Source organism: Brugia malayi, assembly GCF_000002995.4.
Source record: "Brugia malayi strain FR3 genome assembly, contig: Bm_v4_ChrX_scaffold_001, whole genome shotgun sequence".
Classification (NCBI taxonomy): Eukaryota; Metazoa; Nematoda; class Chromadorea; order Rhabditida; family Onchocercidae; genus Brugia; species Brugia malayi.
Genome location: NW_025062479.1, coordinates 22,765,300 through 22,779,594, shown reverse-complemented (window position 1 = coordinate 22,779,594; position 14,295 = coordinate 22,765,300). Strand labels below are relative to the sequence as shown.

General features: G+C 28.7%; 1 protein-coding gene across 1 annotated transcript; it reads left to right on the top strand.

Moving 5' to 3' along the window:
• Positions 1 to 1,060: 1,060 nt before the first annotated feature.
• On the top strand, positions 1,061 to 12,344 carry Bma-unc-61 (Cell division protein; the record flags this gene model as incomplete). The annotated part of the gene is made up of 14 exons (XM_043075814.1): positions 1,061 to 1,096; positions 2,404 to 2,496; positions 3,327 to 3,447; positions 4,508 to 4,689; positions 4,895 to 5,117; positions 5,487 to 5,601; positions 5,805 to 5,944; positions 6,021 to 6,102; positions 6,525 to 6,665; positions 10,267 to 10,384; positions 10,840 to 11,029; positions 11,289 to 11,470; positions 11,924 to 12,034; positions 12,210 to 12,344. 14 exons carry the CDS (start codon positions 1,061 to 1,063, stop codon positions 12,342 to 12,344), a joined length of 1,869 nt encoding a protein of 622 aa, XP_042931748.1.
• Between the last annotated feature and the right edge of the window lie 1,951 nt (positions 12,345 to 14,295).

Here is a 14,295-nt window from a genome sequence, read left to right as displayed (position 1 = left end):
TCATAATAATGCAGTATAAAATTTCACATAATCACTGGTAGCTAATCATTTACTCACTGATAGCTAATCATAATCACTTATCATATTTTTTCGAAAAGATCGTTTTCTTCATCTATTAACTATTCTTTTTATGTTACAAATAAAAAAAAGAGTGATATTTTTGTTTTTTTTTTTAAAAAAAAACTTTTGATCGATTAAGTTCAATCATTATATTTTTCAGCTTTTTCTCTAACTCTTACAAAATATTGACTTTTTCTTTTTTTTATAAAGATTAAAAAACCCAATAGAAAAATGATATCGTATAATTTAAAATTGTAAGCCAAATTTAACTAGCTATCATTTTTTGGATCAATAATATCTGAGAGTAATTTAAATTTTAATAACAATTAATTTGAAGTAAAACTTCTGAGATTAATCATCCTCATAACAGCTCCAATAAGTTTTATTAATGAAAAACTAGAAATTACAATCAATGAAGATAATTTTGTTCATTAATTTACTATCTTTTATAAACATTTTACCTTTTTAATTTTATTAATTCGATTAGCTATAAATGAAAAAATTTAATGTTTTAAAAAATGGAAAATTTACATGAAAAAATTGAAAAAAAATTTATGCAAATTTCAAAAATTTGAGTAAATCTATAAAAAAAAAAAAAAAAAAACAAAAACAAAAAAAGCAAACAAACAAATAAACAGCGTTCGACACAGTATGCAAATAATTCTATTCAAGCATATATATTATCAATCAATAAATCATTTTTTTGTCTTTTTTCTTCTCAATGATATTTGCGTTATTTGGATGAGTTTTTTTCATCTTGCACATATCATCAAATACCTCACGTAATTTCCTCTCTTACACGTAATTTCCTCTTTCACACGTAACTTCTACTATTGCCTTCTTTTTTTTATTTACGAGAAAATCATCAAATTTAAATTTATTTTAAAACAAAACAAAACAAAAAAAAAACATTCTTCTTTTTTCTTATTTCCGTTTCCGTTTTTTTTTGAAAAAAAAAAAAAAAAAAAGTTTTTATTGGCTCATTATGGAATGCAACTGTATGAATTTGCTATGCACAAAACTACCAAAACATAAGGTTAGAAATTTTAATTTTCTCTCTCTCTCTCTCTCTCTCATCTTTTTGATATTTTCCCAGGTATTTTGCGGTTTTTTTTTTTGATCTTGAAAAGCTAAGTTTTGTGGATATATGTTGAAATGTTATTTAAATATTATTTTAATTTTTTAGTTAGTATTTTCATTTATTTAATGGATTTGGATAAATATACATTTATGTGTACTATTATAAATAGTAGTGGTTCATATAAAAAAATTTTATTTAAATATTCTTATTTGCTTATGTATGATTATTTAATGTTACTGCTATTTCCTGTAATTATTTGTTTAAAGAATGAACTTTCTAAATTTTCATTGTTTTGCACTTTTATTTGATACAAATGACGTGACATAAACGTAATATATACGTGATATACATATACAGAAGAAGTAAGCACATTTCATATTTTCTCAAGAAGTTTATCTTTTCTTAAAGATAAATCAAAATTTTATTGGAATTATTTAATCATCGTTTTTCCTGAAATTGAAATTATATTTCGGATCCGATTATGCTTCATCTGCTGCAGAACACTTATAAATTGTTCATTCAGTTATTTATCATCTATCATTGTTAGATGGAATAGATTGACGAATTGAGATCGAAAGAAAAAGAAAAATTTAATTTTTTCAAAAATTTCGCTATTTATTTTTGAATAATTCGTTTTTTTTTTTTTAATGCTTTTATTATTGTCATAACAAATCTTAAAGATTTTATTAGTGTCTTATTGCCCATTCATATATTTTGCTGCGTAGAAATTGATAATTTTTTTTTTTTTTTTAACACTAATTTGAATAAAGGAAAAAGAATGAAATTGCCTAACACTGTTATGCGATTCCTTTAATTCATCATATCATCGTCTTTTTTTTTTCTTTTTTTTTTTTACAGTCAAAGAATTTTAAAAATTAATATTAATGTATAAATCATTGCACAATCAATTACTTATGCATTTGTTGTGATTATAGAAAAATAAAAAAGGGACTGAGAAATTATAACTAAGGTAGGTGTCTTCATTGAGCACTAAACAAGGATATTAGTAGTAAAGAAAATCATTTTTATGATCATTTTAAATTTTGTCATACCATAATTTTAATTACTACATATTCAATCATTTTAAAGCAAATTACATATTTTTCAAAGTTATTTTATTTTTCCTATCGATCGATATACAAATAGTATTTTAAGTTATATTCCATCTTATGTAACATTTATAATAATATAAAAGGTTTTAAGTTTTCAACCTCTTGCACCAAATTTTAATTTACCAAAGTTATTTTTGATTTTATTTTTAGTTAGTCCTAAACAAGAAATCAAAAACAGCAAACTGGACTACTGCTACGAGAGAATCGGAAATAAGTGATCACGATAGAAGAATTCTAAAAAAGGTATTTTATTATCGATAAGTCATTAAAAGAACTATTATTAGGCCTTACTAATTCATCTAAGTTTCTGAAGTTTAGAGAAAAGGAACCAAGTGCTTTCATTAATTCTCTTCTAGGACATTAGAAAGCTTTCTTTATCGAAATTATCAAATGGAAAAATTATCAGTAGATAAGATTAAGTTCATTCTGATTTCGGATAAGATAGATTGACATGAGATCTGAATATATTTTGGATAGCCTTTTCTAGGATATTTTCTGTTTCTAGTTTCAACTGATCGACTTTCAATTGATCGTCTTTTATCTTTCTAAAGAGCAATCATTTTCTTTTTTATTGATAGTAAATGTGAAAAAAGAAAATGTGAAAAATAATAGCTAAAGCATTGATTTTTAACCTTTATATGAAGATTATATTATCATTTTCTCTTATATATTCAGTTATGTTCAATATTTTTTAATTAAAATTATTGATATAAATATTCAGTCTCTCTTTAAACATTTTTGTTTTTTTTTTTTTTTTTTTTTGGAGTTATAATGCTGAAAAATTTCAATGATATTTTACATAAATTTATTCAAATCAAATCACATGATCTTATTCATATTAGAAGAAAAATAATTCCAAAACATTTATCAATGCCAAACTTATAAAAAAAATAGCACTACTTAGGAAATACTTCAATTTTATTTCAAATCATTTTGTAACAAAAATTACAATATTCGGTGGTAGTTTGTTAGTGTAAAATGAAATTATAAAAGGGAATTTAAAATATGTTTAGACAATATTACAAGTTACATTAGTTGTCATTTGTTATATAACGCGTGTATATGTGTTACAGATTAATCGACTTGACGGTGAAACTAGTTGTAGTAACAATCTGGAGCGGACATCGGTTCGTAGTATCATTGCTGGATATCAGCAAAGACAACTTTCATCAAAACCGTCGTATACTGCACAAGGTCATATTTAAGCTTCTAGTTGTATACTTTTAAATTTAAATCTTAAGTGTATTAGTTGAGTATTCATTAATGTTTATCAGAATGTAAGAATGCAGTGCAGTAAGTTTCTTTTTTTGAATTATCATTTAGCTCTTTCTAACAATTTCCTCCAATCAAACTAACACATTCGTTCTAATTAATATGAAATTCGCTTACCATAATAAATACTCATAGATTGTTAGGTTTGAATCAATTTTTTAGACAATAAAATCTATCAGTTCAGTTCAGTTCAGCTCAAAATATAGTCTTTGAAATTTTATTATTATATCATTATTATGAAATTTATGAATTTAACCTATAATTCATATTTCATTGCTTTCTGAAAGATGCAAACAAAATATGCAAACAAAACAAAATCATTTGACCATTACAGAATAAAGTGCTGGTGCGAATTGATTATAAATTTATTCCGATCCACTTATCTCATCCATTTAAACAGTTTAATGAGATTTAAATTTAAAGAGATCTATTTAAATCCATTTAAAGAATAAAAGCATAAAGTTCTCTGTAAATTCATAGATTTTAAACTTCTTACTTCATTCATACAATTGTATGATTTGTGAAAAGAAATGAAAAAAGAACAGTTTTGATATTTTTCAAGCAGGAAATTAATTAATCACAAACACTAATTTACAAATTTTCAAAAAAGAAAGAAAAGGAAGTTCCGGAATTCTCCGATTTTTTTTTTATAATCAATTTAAATAATTTAATTAAGATATTTGATTAATTGCAATTAATTCATTTAGTAAAACCAATAAAAATGAACCATCTTGTGCATCGCTGAATTCATTATCGTTTACTGACATCAATTTGGTGACCAATTGATTTTTTTTTTCCTTTTGAAATGATATTTTTCGCTGTAGGACCTCTCTTATGCCGCCAATTATTTGGTTTAATTTTGTTGAACTATTCCAATTGATTCATATTACAAATTTAATTTGTTGGGTGAATTTTTTCGAAATGTTTTTGCGTTTTCTTTTCTTTTTCAATTTGAATTAATGTATTTATCGTAAATTTGCAGGATTATCTCCTGGAAATTTGGTAGTTTTACGTGGAAAAGAAGATATTAGCAGCCAAATATCATTAGAATCAGAAGTTGTTGAGAGTAAAGTGCACACCGACATTTTGCCTGTTGAATCGAACGAATTTCAGAAAGTTTTACCAAAAACAAACGATATGATGGAGTCGAGGAAGCCAATGGCGGTTAGTTTTTTGAAAATAATTTCAAGATAAAAAAAGAATTTGCCGTAGTACTATCTTTTAGCAAAACAAAGCAAATAAACTAGAGTGTAAATTCACATTTATAGTTGGTAAATTTATGTCAGACAAAATTAGCGTAAAATTTTTTTTTTTTGACTGAAACATTTGATATTCTTTTATATGACATAGACATATAAAATGATTTCAGGCTCCACCTGCACCACCGCTACCACCAATTCCAACTCATTTGAAAAATTCCCAGCTTAAGTTACTAAATGGTGATAGTGGATCTTCACCGATATCATCAAGTTTTTCCAATGGCATCCACAAGAGGACATTAACAACTATAACTTCAGCTTCAGGTTCAACTCAAGATTCTAGCAAGCATGAAACAACGGATGCAAAGTTCGTCCCAAAAGGCATGATTTCTCGTTTCCCATCTGGTTGTTTCCCGCAATATCTTTGCTGTATCTCTCCTAGCCATAAGAAGAGTATAAGCATAGAGGACACGTCACTCACTGCTAAGATCCGTGAGCATTATGGTCTCTTATAAAAACACTATTACTGATAATGAAATGAGGAATGTCTTTCTTTCACAAGAAAAAAGAAATTATGTAAGATTTAGATTGGCTACCATACAAATGGGGTTTCATCTTTGTCTTCGTTTCGTTATTAATCGAAAGAGAAATGATTTTAGGAGAGTCATCGTAAACATCTTAAAACCAGGATATTAAAATTGTCGTAGAACAACAAAATTATTTCAAAGAAGACAAAAATTGTAATAATTTATGATTTTACAGAAAAATTTAATGTATCTGGAAGTACCACAGAGGAATTTCGGACACTGAAATTGAATGGGCATGTTGGATTTGATTCGCTTCCGCATCAGTTGGTTCGGAAATGCACTGAACGAGGGTAATTGTGAAAAACAGCTAGACTTAATTCTCTATGGAATTCTATTCTCATCCTTAAGTGTTAAATCATTATATAAACTAAATAGATTCCTTTGAAATTTAATGCATCACTTGGATTGGTGCAGTAAAATGCAGTTAAAGTTTTTTGCTCTAGTTACTCAGTGAATATTTCTTTTCTTACCAATTTATGTAAGTAGTTTTTAGGTTTCAATTCAATCTGATGTGTGTTGGTGAAACAGGCATGGGTAAAACAACACTGATCGAATCTCTGTTCAATATGAAACTTGAATTTCATCCTTGTAATAATGAACTTAAGACTGTAGAACTACTTTCCAGGACTTATGGTAAGCTCGTTGTAATTGCTATTTCACAGCATCATCTTGTTCATAATATTCCACTTATAATATTATTTGTGTTTAGATGTTGTGGAAGGTGGAATTAGGCTCAAGTTGACCATTGTTGAAACAGCTGGATTTGGTGACCAGCTTGATAAAGATAAAAGGTCGGCATTAACATATACATCTCTTATGCAAATTGATTTATATACATGTACGAAGTACTCGTTTGTGAAGCATAATAGCGCCTGTTATTAAACTACATGACTTTTAATTCTCAAACTGTGTCTGAAAAATGAAGATACTGCAAGTATGTTTGAAATAAAGGAGGTCTTAAACAAGGTTTTAGGAGTATAGATGTTCTCTTATTATACTGTCTGACAAGCTTTATAAAAAAAGCGAGTTATTTCGTGGCAGTAAAGTAGTGTCTAATCGGCATCTACTACTACAATAGACTACAGTAGATAGATAATTCTGTCTACATTTAAGTTTGAAGAGAGATAGAAATTTAGAAAGAAATAAATAGATTGTTTATCCTACATCAAAAGTATGTTTGAATTCTATGCAAGCAATTGTTGCTTCATTTCAGCGCTCAAGTAATCGTTGATTTTATTAATGAACAATTCGAAAAATATTTAAAAGAAGAGTTGAAAATCAAACGTTGTTTGGATTATTACGATGATACACGTATCCACGCTTGTCTTTACTTCATATCACCTACAGGACATGGGTTTGCATATTCATTATTCTGCTTTGTTCATTATGGGGGTTAATTTATAAACGAAATTAGCCATTTACTTTTCTAGATAAGAAACAGAGGGATAGTTTTAGGAAATTTTTTTGCTTGGACGTATTTCTCACACATAGTTATATATAGTGGTTGTGTGTGATAAAACGTTTTCCCAGCTTTGTTTCTTTTTCACTTTTTCCCAGCATCTGCCAGATGATTAAAAACAATCAATCTTCTTTTTTTGATCATGTGAATGGCATACCTTTATGAATAACTTCGTGGGTTTTTTGTTTTCATTCCCAAGATTTTTTTTTGTCCGTTTGCTTGACTATGATATTATTTGTTCGTTTTTTTTTTTTTCAAGTTATGCGACTGCCGAACAAATTAAACTTAAATTTGATAGGTTTTTCCTTCCTCTTTCTTTTTTTGCATCTTCAGTTTCTATATGTTATCAAAATTTCCCATCCGTTTGTTTTTATTGAACTTTCGTTCCTCTTTTTTCAAGGTTAAAATGTTTTCTTATGTTGCTGTTATTGTTAGAGTGAGTTGCTAATCGAAATTATTACTGAAGAAAAATCTAACCCATTTCTTAGTTCAACATCTATTGATAATCATCACATCAAAAGATGGACTGAAAGAATTCAACCCTCATATATATGAGTGGATGGTACTGTAATCTTTGCGGCATTTTTAACCCAAATTTTAATTTTAGCAAGGAACGATATCTTCTTTATCTTACTTTAGTAATGTATATTAAATTGAAATTTTGTCCATCTTCGTCTATACTTAACCGTGCAAAAAGAGAAGAAAAAAAAGAAATGATTAAATTCTGATTTGCTGAGCTGTGCAAAGGATGCGAATCTGTCGAAAGCCAAGATGCTTAACTAGGATAAAGATATATTTTCGTCTAAAATACTTTTCAAGATCGATTGACATTCCAATTTCAAATATTTGCTCCGTTGGACAATGTATTATTAAATGCCGGACTATATATATTTATATATCGCATGTCTATTGTAAATATAGCTGTATATTAACAATGTAGCAATTAGCAGTTATATTGACTAGAATGATTTTAAATCATATATTTTTGGGACTTTCGAGAGATTTACTATGATGCATTGGACATATTTGTTTTTTGATTATGTTTATCTAACAGAAAGATGAGAATTTAATGAGGAAAACATTGAATCGCTGCCAAAATTAAAGCATTTTCTTTCTTTTTTACATTTTTTTCAAATTTTTTTTCTGATGATTTGTATCGTATCATTTTCGATGCCATCTGGACTTATTGTCCTTATGATGCAGATGGCCATCATTCTCCATCTACCGTATCACTCTTTTTTTTTTTTTTTTTAGGAAAACTTAACCATTCTTCTTTCCTTCCCTATTCCTTTCTTAATTTGAATGTCTAACTGAACTGTCGTGTTGCCTATTCATCAGAAGAAGAAAGGCGGGATGAAGAAACAGCCCTTTCATCATATATTTCAAAAATTTTTTTTCTTTATTTGGCTTTTTTATATGAGGTAACCGGTTCTTTGAATAGTTTAAATGTGATGAATTTTGTCACATTAAAATATTAAGGCTCACACTAACGTTGTTTCTTTACTTCCTGTGTCACAATTTTGAATGATATGTAAAGCAAATTGAGGTTCACATTTCCGCTGACTTCCTTCATTTCCTTTCCTTATTTGGTTTTTTTTTTTTTTTTTTTTTGTATATGAAATTAGATACTGGGAAATCATTTGTTCCTTCTTAAAAGCGCATTGCCGAATGTAGGGCGTTTGCGTCTTTTCTAATAAATAATAGCTTTTACAAATCTTTTAGTTAATTAGTCAAAAATTTCCAGTAATATATTTGTATCTTAATGCGATAGGTCGTTGTTTAACTCGGTTTTCTTGACGTTTAATATAGCAAAAAATCGTTAAAATCATTTGCATATTTTTATTAAGGGAAGCAATCATATATGAGTGCACTCTACCATGAATTACACTGAATGGAACAGTATGATTTGATACTGTCAACATATTATAGTTACACTTTATCATCTATCCAGTACTTTTCCCTCGCTTTCAGAAAAACAAATATTTGTCTTTGTTCATGTTCTTTGTGGTTCTTGATTATTTTATTTCTGTAAGGGCTGTTTGTACCTACCGATCGTTGCTGGAGAAGAAATGGCATCATTATTCCATTATTCTTTGTATCGTGTCCTCTCCCTCTTCTATTCTATGATTTTGCTTTGAGGGTGGTCTGCCCAAGTATGGCATTGGCATTTCATGTTATCCAATTTACGTTTTTTGATTAAATAATGTCGTATGTTAATCAGTCAGTTCTTTCATAAATATAACAAATGACCATGAAGTGGAAGAGGAAAATCTCCTCCTGAAAATTTAAAATGGTTGAAATGTTTGTATTTCTGAAGTTTTGATTGTGATTCCTCTTCTTTTGTTTTATCAGTAAGATAAGGGATTCGTTTATGAAGTAATTTTCATTCAACTTATTCATAACTGCGTACTTTCCAGTTATTTTTTCTTAAGATGACAATTCTTTCACAGCACTTGGGAGAAGTTTTTTTTAATCTTTATTGCTGTTGTCACTTTACTGTTCTTATTTCTTTTTTAGCTCTTTTTCACCTTTACGACATAGTGCCGTACTGAGGCATATACGGGTATTCATTCGAAGTTGGAAAAATCCTGTAAATCAGGATTGGAAAAAACACATGTAAATAAATTATCTGATAAGGATCACTTACCCTTAATATTCAACTTTCTCATCTAATTCGTTGTCTCGTTACGGTAAGATATTCCTCGGGTAGGGTATATTGACATTTTCATGATATTCTAGTGCTCAGGAGGAAGTGTTTTCATATTTCTTAATATTTTCAACCGTTTCTGACAAGCATTCCCACCCTATAAAATACGCTTGCTTGAACAAAAAAATTGATCTAAATTATAGTTAAAATCACTTTCGAAATACAAATACGCTTCACAAGATAACACGTTTTCTCGAAATGAGGAGAAAGATTCTTTGCATAAATTATATGTGGAATATTAAGTTAATGTGTGGAGTATTAGGCTGAATTATATACCTTTGTATTTTAACTCTTGTCTACACTTCTAAAGCTGGTTACACGTCTGAATTCTGGAAGTTTTCTCTTAGGATTATAAAATTTCCCGAAACTGTTCATAATACTGTTCTACCATATGCTAATTAACCTTATCACTTTTAAATGCCAAACATTGTATCATGTTGTTGATAAGAATTTATGCGAAGATTAGAATCCTATGCATCTTTCCTTTCCAAATTAATTTTATGGTTTTGGAAAATTGGAAGACTTAAAAACATATGGATCATAAGACATTTAAACTCAACTCTTATTTCGTTAAGCTTTTTTCAAGGTTGTGATAAAATTTGTGAAGATTTCCTAGGGTATTGTAGGTGTAGAGGGGTTCTCATTCTGGTTAATGCACTTAGACTCCATATGTTTATATAATCAATTTTTTATTTAATTGATTACTATTTGTTTATTTTTTCATTCAATTAACTTATTTGTTTAATTAATTTACTTATTTGAATGAAGATTACATTATCCTCTTTTCAGACTCAAAGCACTCGATGTCGTAACACTGCAACGGCTTGCAGAACGGGTCAATGTCATACCCGTGATTGCAAAAGCTGATACCACCTGCAAAGATGAACTTATAAGATTCAAAAGCAAAGTACGTTACCATTTATACATATATAATATTTAAAATATTCCAAAATATGTTCCAACAACTATCAAGAATTATAACTTTAATGATTTTCTTTATTCTCTTTCGTGCTATGATTATTTGTTTCACTTCGATCATTTCCACTTTCACATATCACTTGTTGTTTACTTAAATGCGGATGCAACTACGTAGTAGTCATGAACATAATAATATACTTGTGGACATGCGCATTTCTTTCCTCTAAAAACTTATAGGTTTTATTTCGATTTTATTAAACTTTTTTTTTTCTTTCGTTTATACATCGCTGATAAAACTGATCGAATTAAAATGAACGCTTGAAGGAAGGATTTTGTATTTACCAGCATTAGAAAAAATGCACAACTCTGAATATTGAAAGCTTTTTTATGTTCCTGATAATTTAAGGTTTTCGTTGATTCTTTATTTTCCCATGGTTTTTATAGATTTTAAGTGAGTTACGAAGTCACAATATTCCCATCTATCAGTTTCCGACTGACGACGAGACGGTACGAGCAATAAATACGGAATTAAATCAGCTTGTGCCATATGCTGTTGTGGGCAGTACTGATTTTGTTAAAAAAGAGAACGGTAAGATGGTTCGAGCACGTCGTTATCCTTGGGGAATGGTTGAAGGTATGTGTTATTTTTTGCAAATTTGCGTGAGATAGAAGAGAAATAAGTATTTGGTGCAATTATTGAAATTAACCTGATCAGTGAGAGAAGTAAATGTTTGAAATATTATTTTTAATGATTTTCGTTCAAAAAATTGTCATCCATGTTAATTTGAACACATGGATACATCTTAATTAATTTCTTGGCTATTTTAGTTCTAAACTGAATTTACTCATAGTAAAACACTTTCAGTAATTTAAAATATGTTTTCAAATTATAGTCGAAAATGAGGAACACTGCGATTTTGTCAAATTACGTGAGGCAGTATTGCGCACGAACGTGGATGCATTGCGTGAGCGGACACATAGAGTACTGTATGAAGCATATCGTCGTGAACGTTTACGTGCAATGAAGTTTGGTGATGGTGATACAGGACCTAAAATGATGGAAGCTTTCGCACAGGTTTTTTATCTCATAAATTTGCAGTAAAAATGATTGCATTGTATGAGTTTGCCTTTTTTGTAGCTAGTATTATTTAATAACTTACTTTCGGCGTTGTTCTTTCAAAATTGTAGAGCAGTCGAGTACGCAGCATTTAACTGAATAGCTTAGTTAACATTTAGGAAGAATAATTCAAGTATGAATTATCTCTATTGCTTTACGACAAATTAGGTATGTATCCGAACTTTTCATTTTCTGTTTTCTGATTCCACAAAAGCATTCATATTGTCATTTAAACATTTAGCAATTAAACGGAGAAGCAAAAAAGGAGAGTCGGTATAGGGTTGAGAATTTTTCGGTAACAATATGATTACACAAAAGTAGGACTTCTGTTTAGACGACTTATAAGTAATGTTCTCGTTGGTAGCATCTTTTTATTTAGTGATGTCTAGTATAACATATGATTGTTTATAGAAGCAGCGTGAATTCATTGATGAAATGGCAAATAGAGATACTGTTTTCCGTGATGAATTCGCTACACGTGTCAAGAAGAAGGAAGAAGAAATGAAAAGAAGGGAAGAATTGGTTAGTTTCTTTTTTCTTTCTTTAAATTATTCTCCAGAAATTTCGTGAATTATTATTGTGAAAAGTTGATTTCCCGCTTTCCAAACTTAAAATATGATATTATTGTTGCTTTGTTTGTGGGAAGTTTACAAATTATTTCGATTTTTCTAATTTAATTTTTTGTTGCATATTGCAGCTAAATTTACGAGCCAAAAAGATTAGCGAGAATTTTGAAGAAGAATTACGACGTATCGAATCACAAATGCATACATTATTGGAAGAAAAAGCGAAATATGAATTGAAAACAGCTGGGAAAAAAGCGAAGAAGTAAGAGAGAATCATTTCTAGTGCATTCCATCTCTTATTGTTTCCTTTATCTTCTGCATTCACTTTTTTCCCATCTATTTTTTCCCACAAATATTATTTTGCTACCGGATGGTTTTGTCCTGACAGTTATATGTGCAGTTTTTATTTAATAAAAAGAGTTGAGTTTTTTTCCTTCTTTCTTGCTTTCGTTTCTTCTTTATTTTTCCTTTTTTTCATCTTTATGAAATGATTTTGTTTTTGGTAAATCTCATAAAATAATCTTCTGAAATTCAACTTGCCGATTGAGGTCGGGCCGGTAGGGCTTTTCTCATTTGAAAATGATATTGAATTAAAGTTGAATTTATTTTATGTTATCAGGATGGTTTTTTTTTTTTTTTTTTGCTAAAAGAGATGGTTAAGAATGTTTTAGCACTGCTCAAAATAAATTTGGTACAAAATTTATATTTCCTGTTTTTTTTTTTTTGTTAGAATTTGACTGACAGAAGAGCTAGTAGTGATTGTGTCACCCTTTTATGGGGAATGTTTCAGTTCGACCTCATTATCGAGCGTTCAGTCGGAAACTGTGCGATCGATTCTTTTAGTCATGAAAATTTGTTTGTTGTATTCTGATTTCTGTTTTCATGTTGTTTTTTTTTTCTTTTTTTTTGCTGGAATGTGTTATCAAATATGCATTTATCAGTAAAGTTAAAAAGTGTTATCGAAGATGGTGCTCCCTCAATATCAATTTTTAGAATTGGAAAATTTAAATTGAAGTACTCAAACATTTGTTTGCATCATTTTTTTATTTTGATCTTTTTACAAGATAAGGTTTTTCAGTGTGTTAATTTTTCTTGCCTTTTTAGTTCTTGAAATTCTTGTGATTTCTGCAAATTATGAAAAAATAGTGTTGTAATTTGCATCTTTTTTTTTCTTCAGCTATTTTCAAAATTTTTTGTGAACAATTTCCAAAGTGGTAGGGTTTCAGATGGTTCCATAGCATTATCTTTTCTCTACAATAGGCGTGCTTTAGACTAGTTGTGTTCTTTTTTTTTTAATAATTTATTCATAGATGAGATGAGATTAGCCTGAGAATAATAGGGAGAGGATTTTTCGTTTTTGTTCTTTGCGTTGTTTCCAGAATTATATTTAAATTTGAAGAAAAAAATTTATAAAAATTACTTGATGTATGTAATTTACATTCTTCATTCATTTCGATTATGATTGTGAATGGAAGGACTATTGTTTCATTTCTTCAGTTTTGTTCTTTTTATGTATTTTAAATTAATGGTAAGGCTTACATCGGAATCGGATTTTTTTTTTGACATTTGATGGTACCAGATCATTGGTTACTTGATTTGATTGATCCGATTTCGTTAGACTTGATAATTTCGACAAAGTAAAAGACACATCTTGTGTTTTTTTATGATTTTAAATTCCACGTTATCACAATATTTATCTTTTTGTTGATCAGCTAACTCATTTTTATCTGTCATTTTTTTCCCACTGTATGTTATTGAGAATATTTGACTATGATTTTTTTTTTTTTTGAGGGGGAATCTGGATTGTATCATTTCTTTTTTCCTTTTTTTTTTTTTTTTAAAACCGAAACTCATTCCGTTAGTTTTTTTATGAGAACCCTATTTATAGTTTTGAATTAATATTTCAACTTAACTGTAGATTTCTTTCGCTGAATCGATTTCGCTTTACGAATCTTTTTGCGCATATCTGTCAGCAGAAACAGATGGAGAATTCAGGTGTTTTATAATACAACAGGAATCATTCTAAGGTTAAGATTTCCAGTATCTTCAGCAATTTTTCTCCAATCGATAATGATATTTAAATTTTTGTATGTTTTCATCGATCATTGAATTTAGCGAAAAGGATTTCTTGTTTATTTTTTGTCTAGTCTATTTTAAAAATTACAGATCTTTTTCCCATTCTTTTGAAATTTCTCCTCGGGTTGACTTCAAATTTTC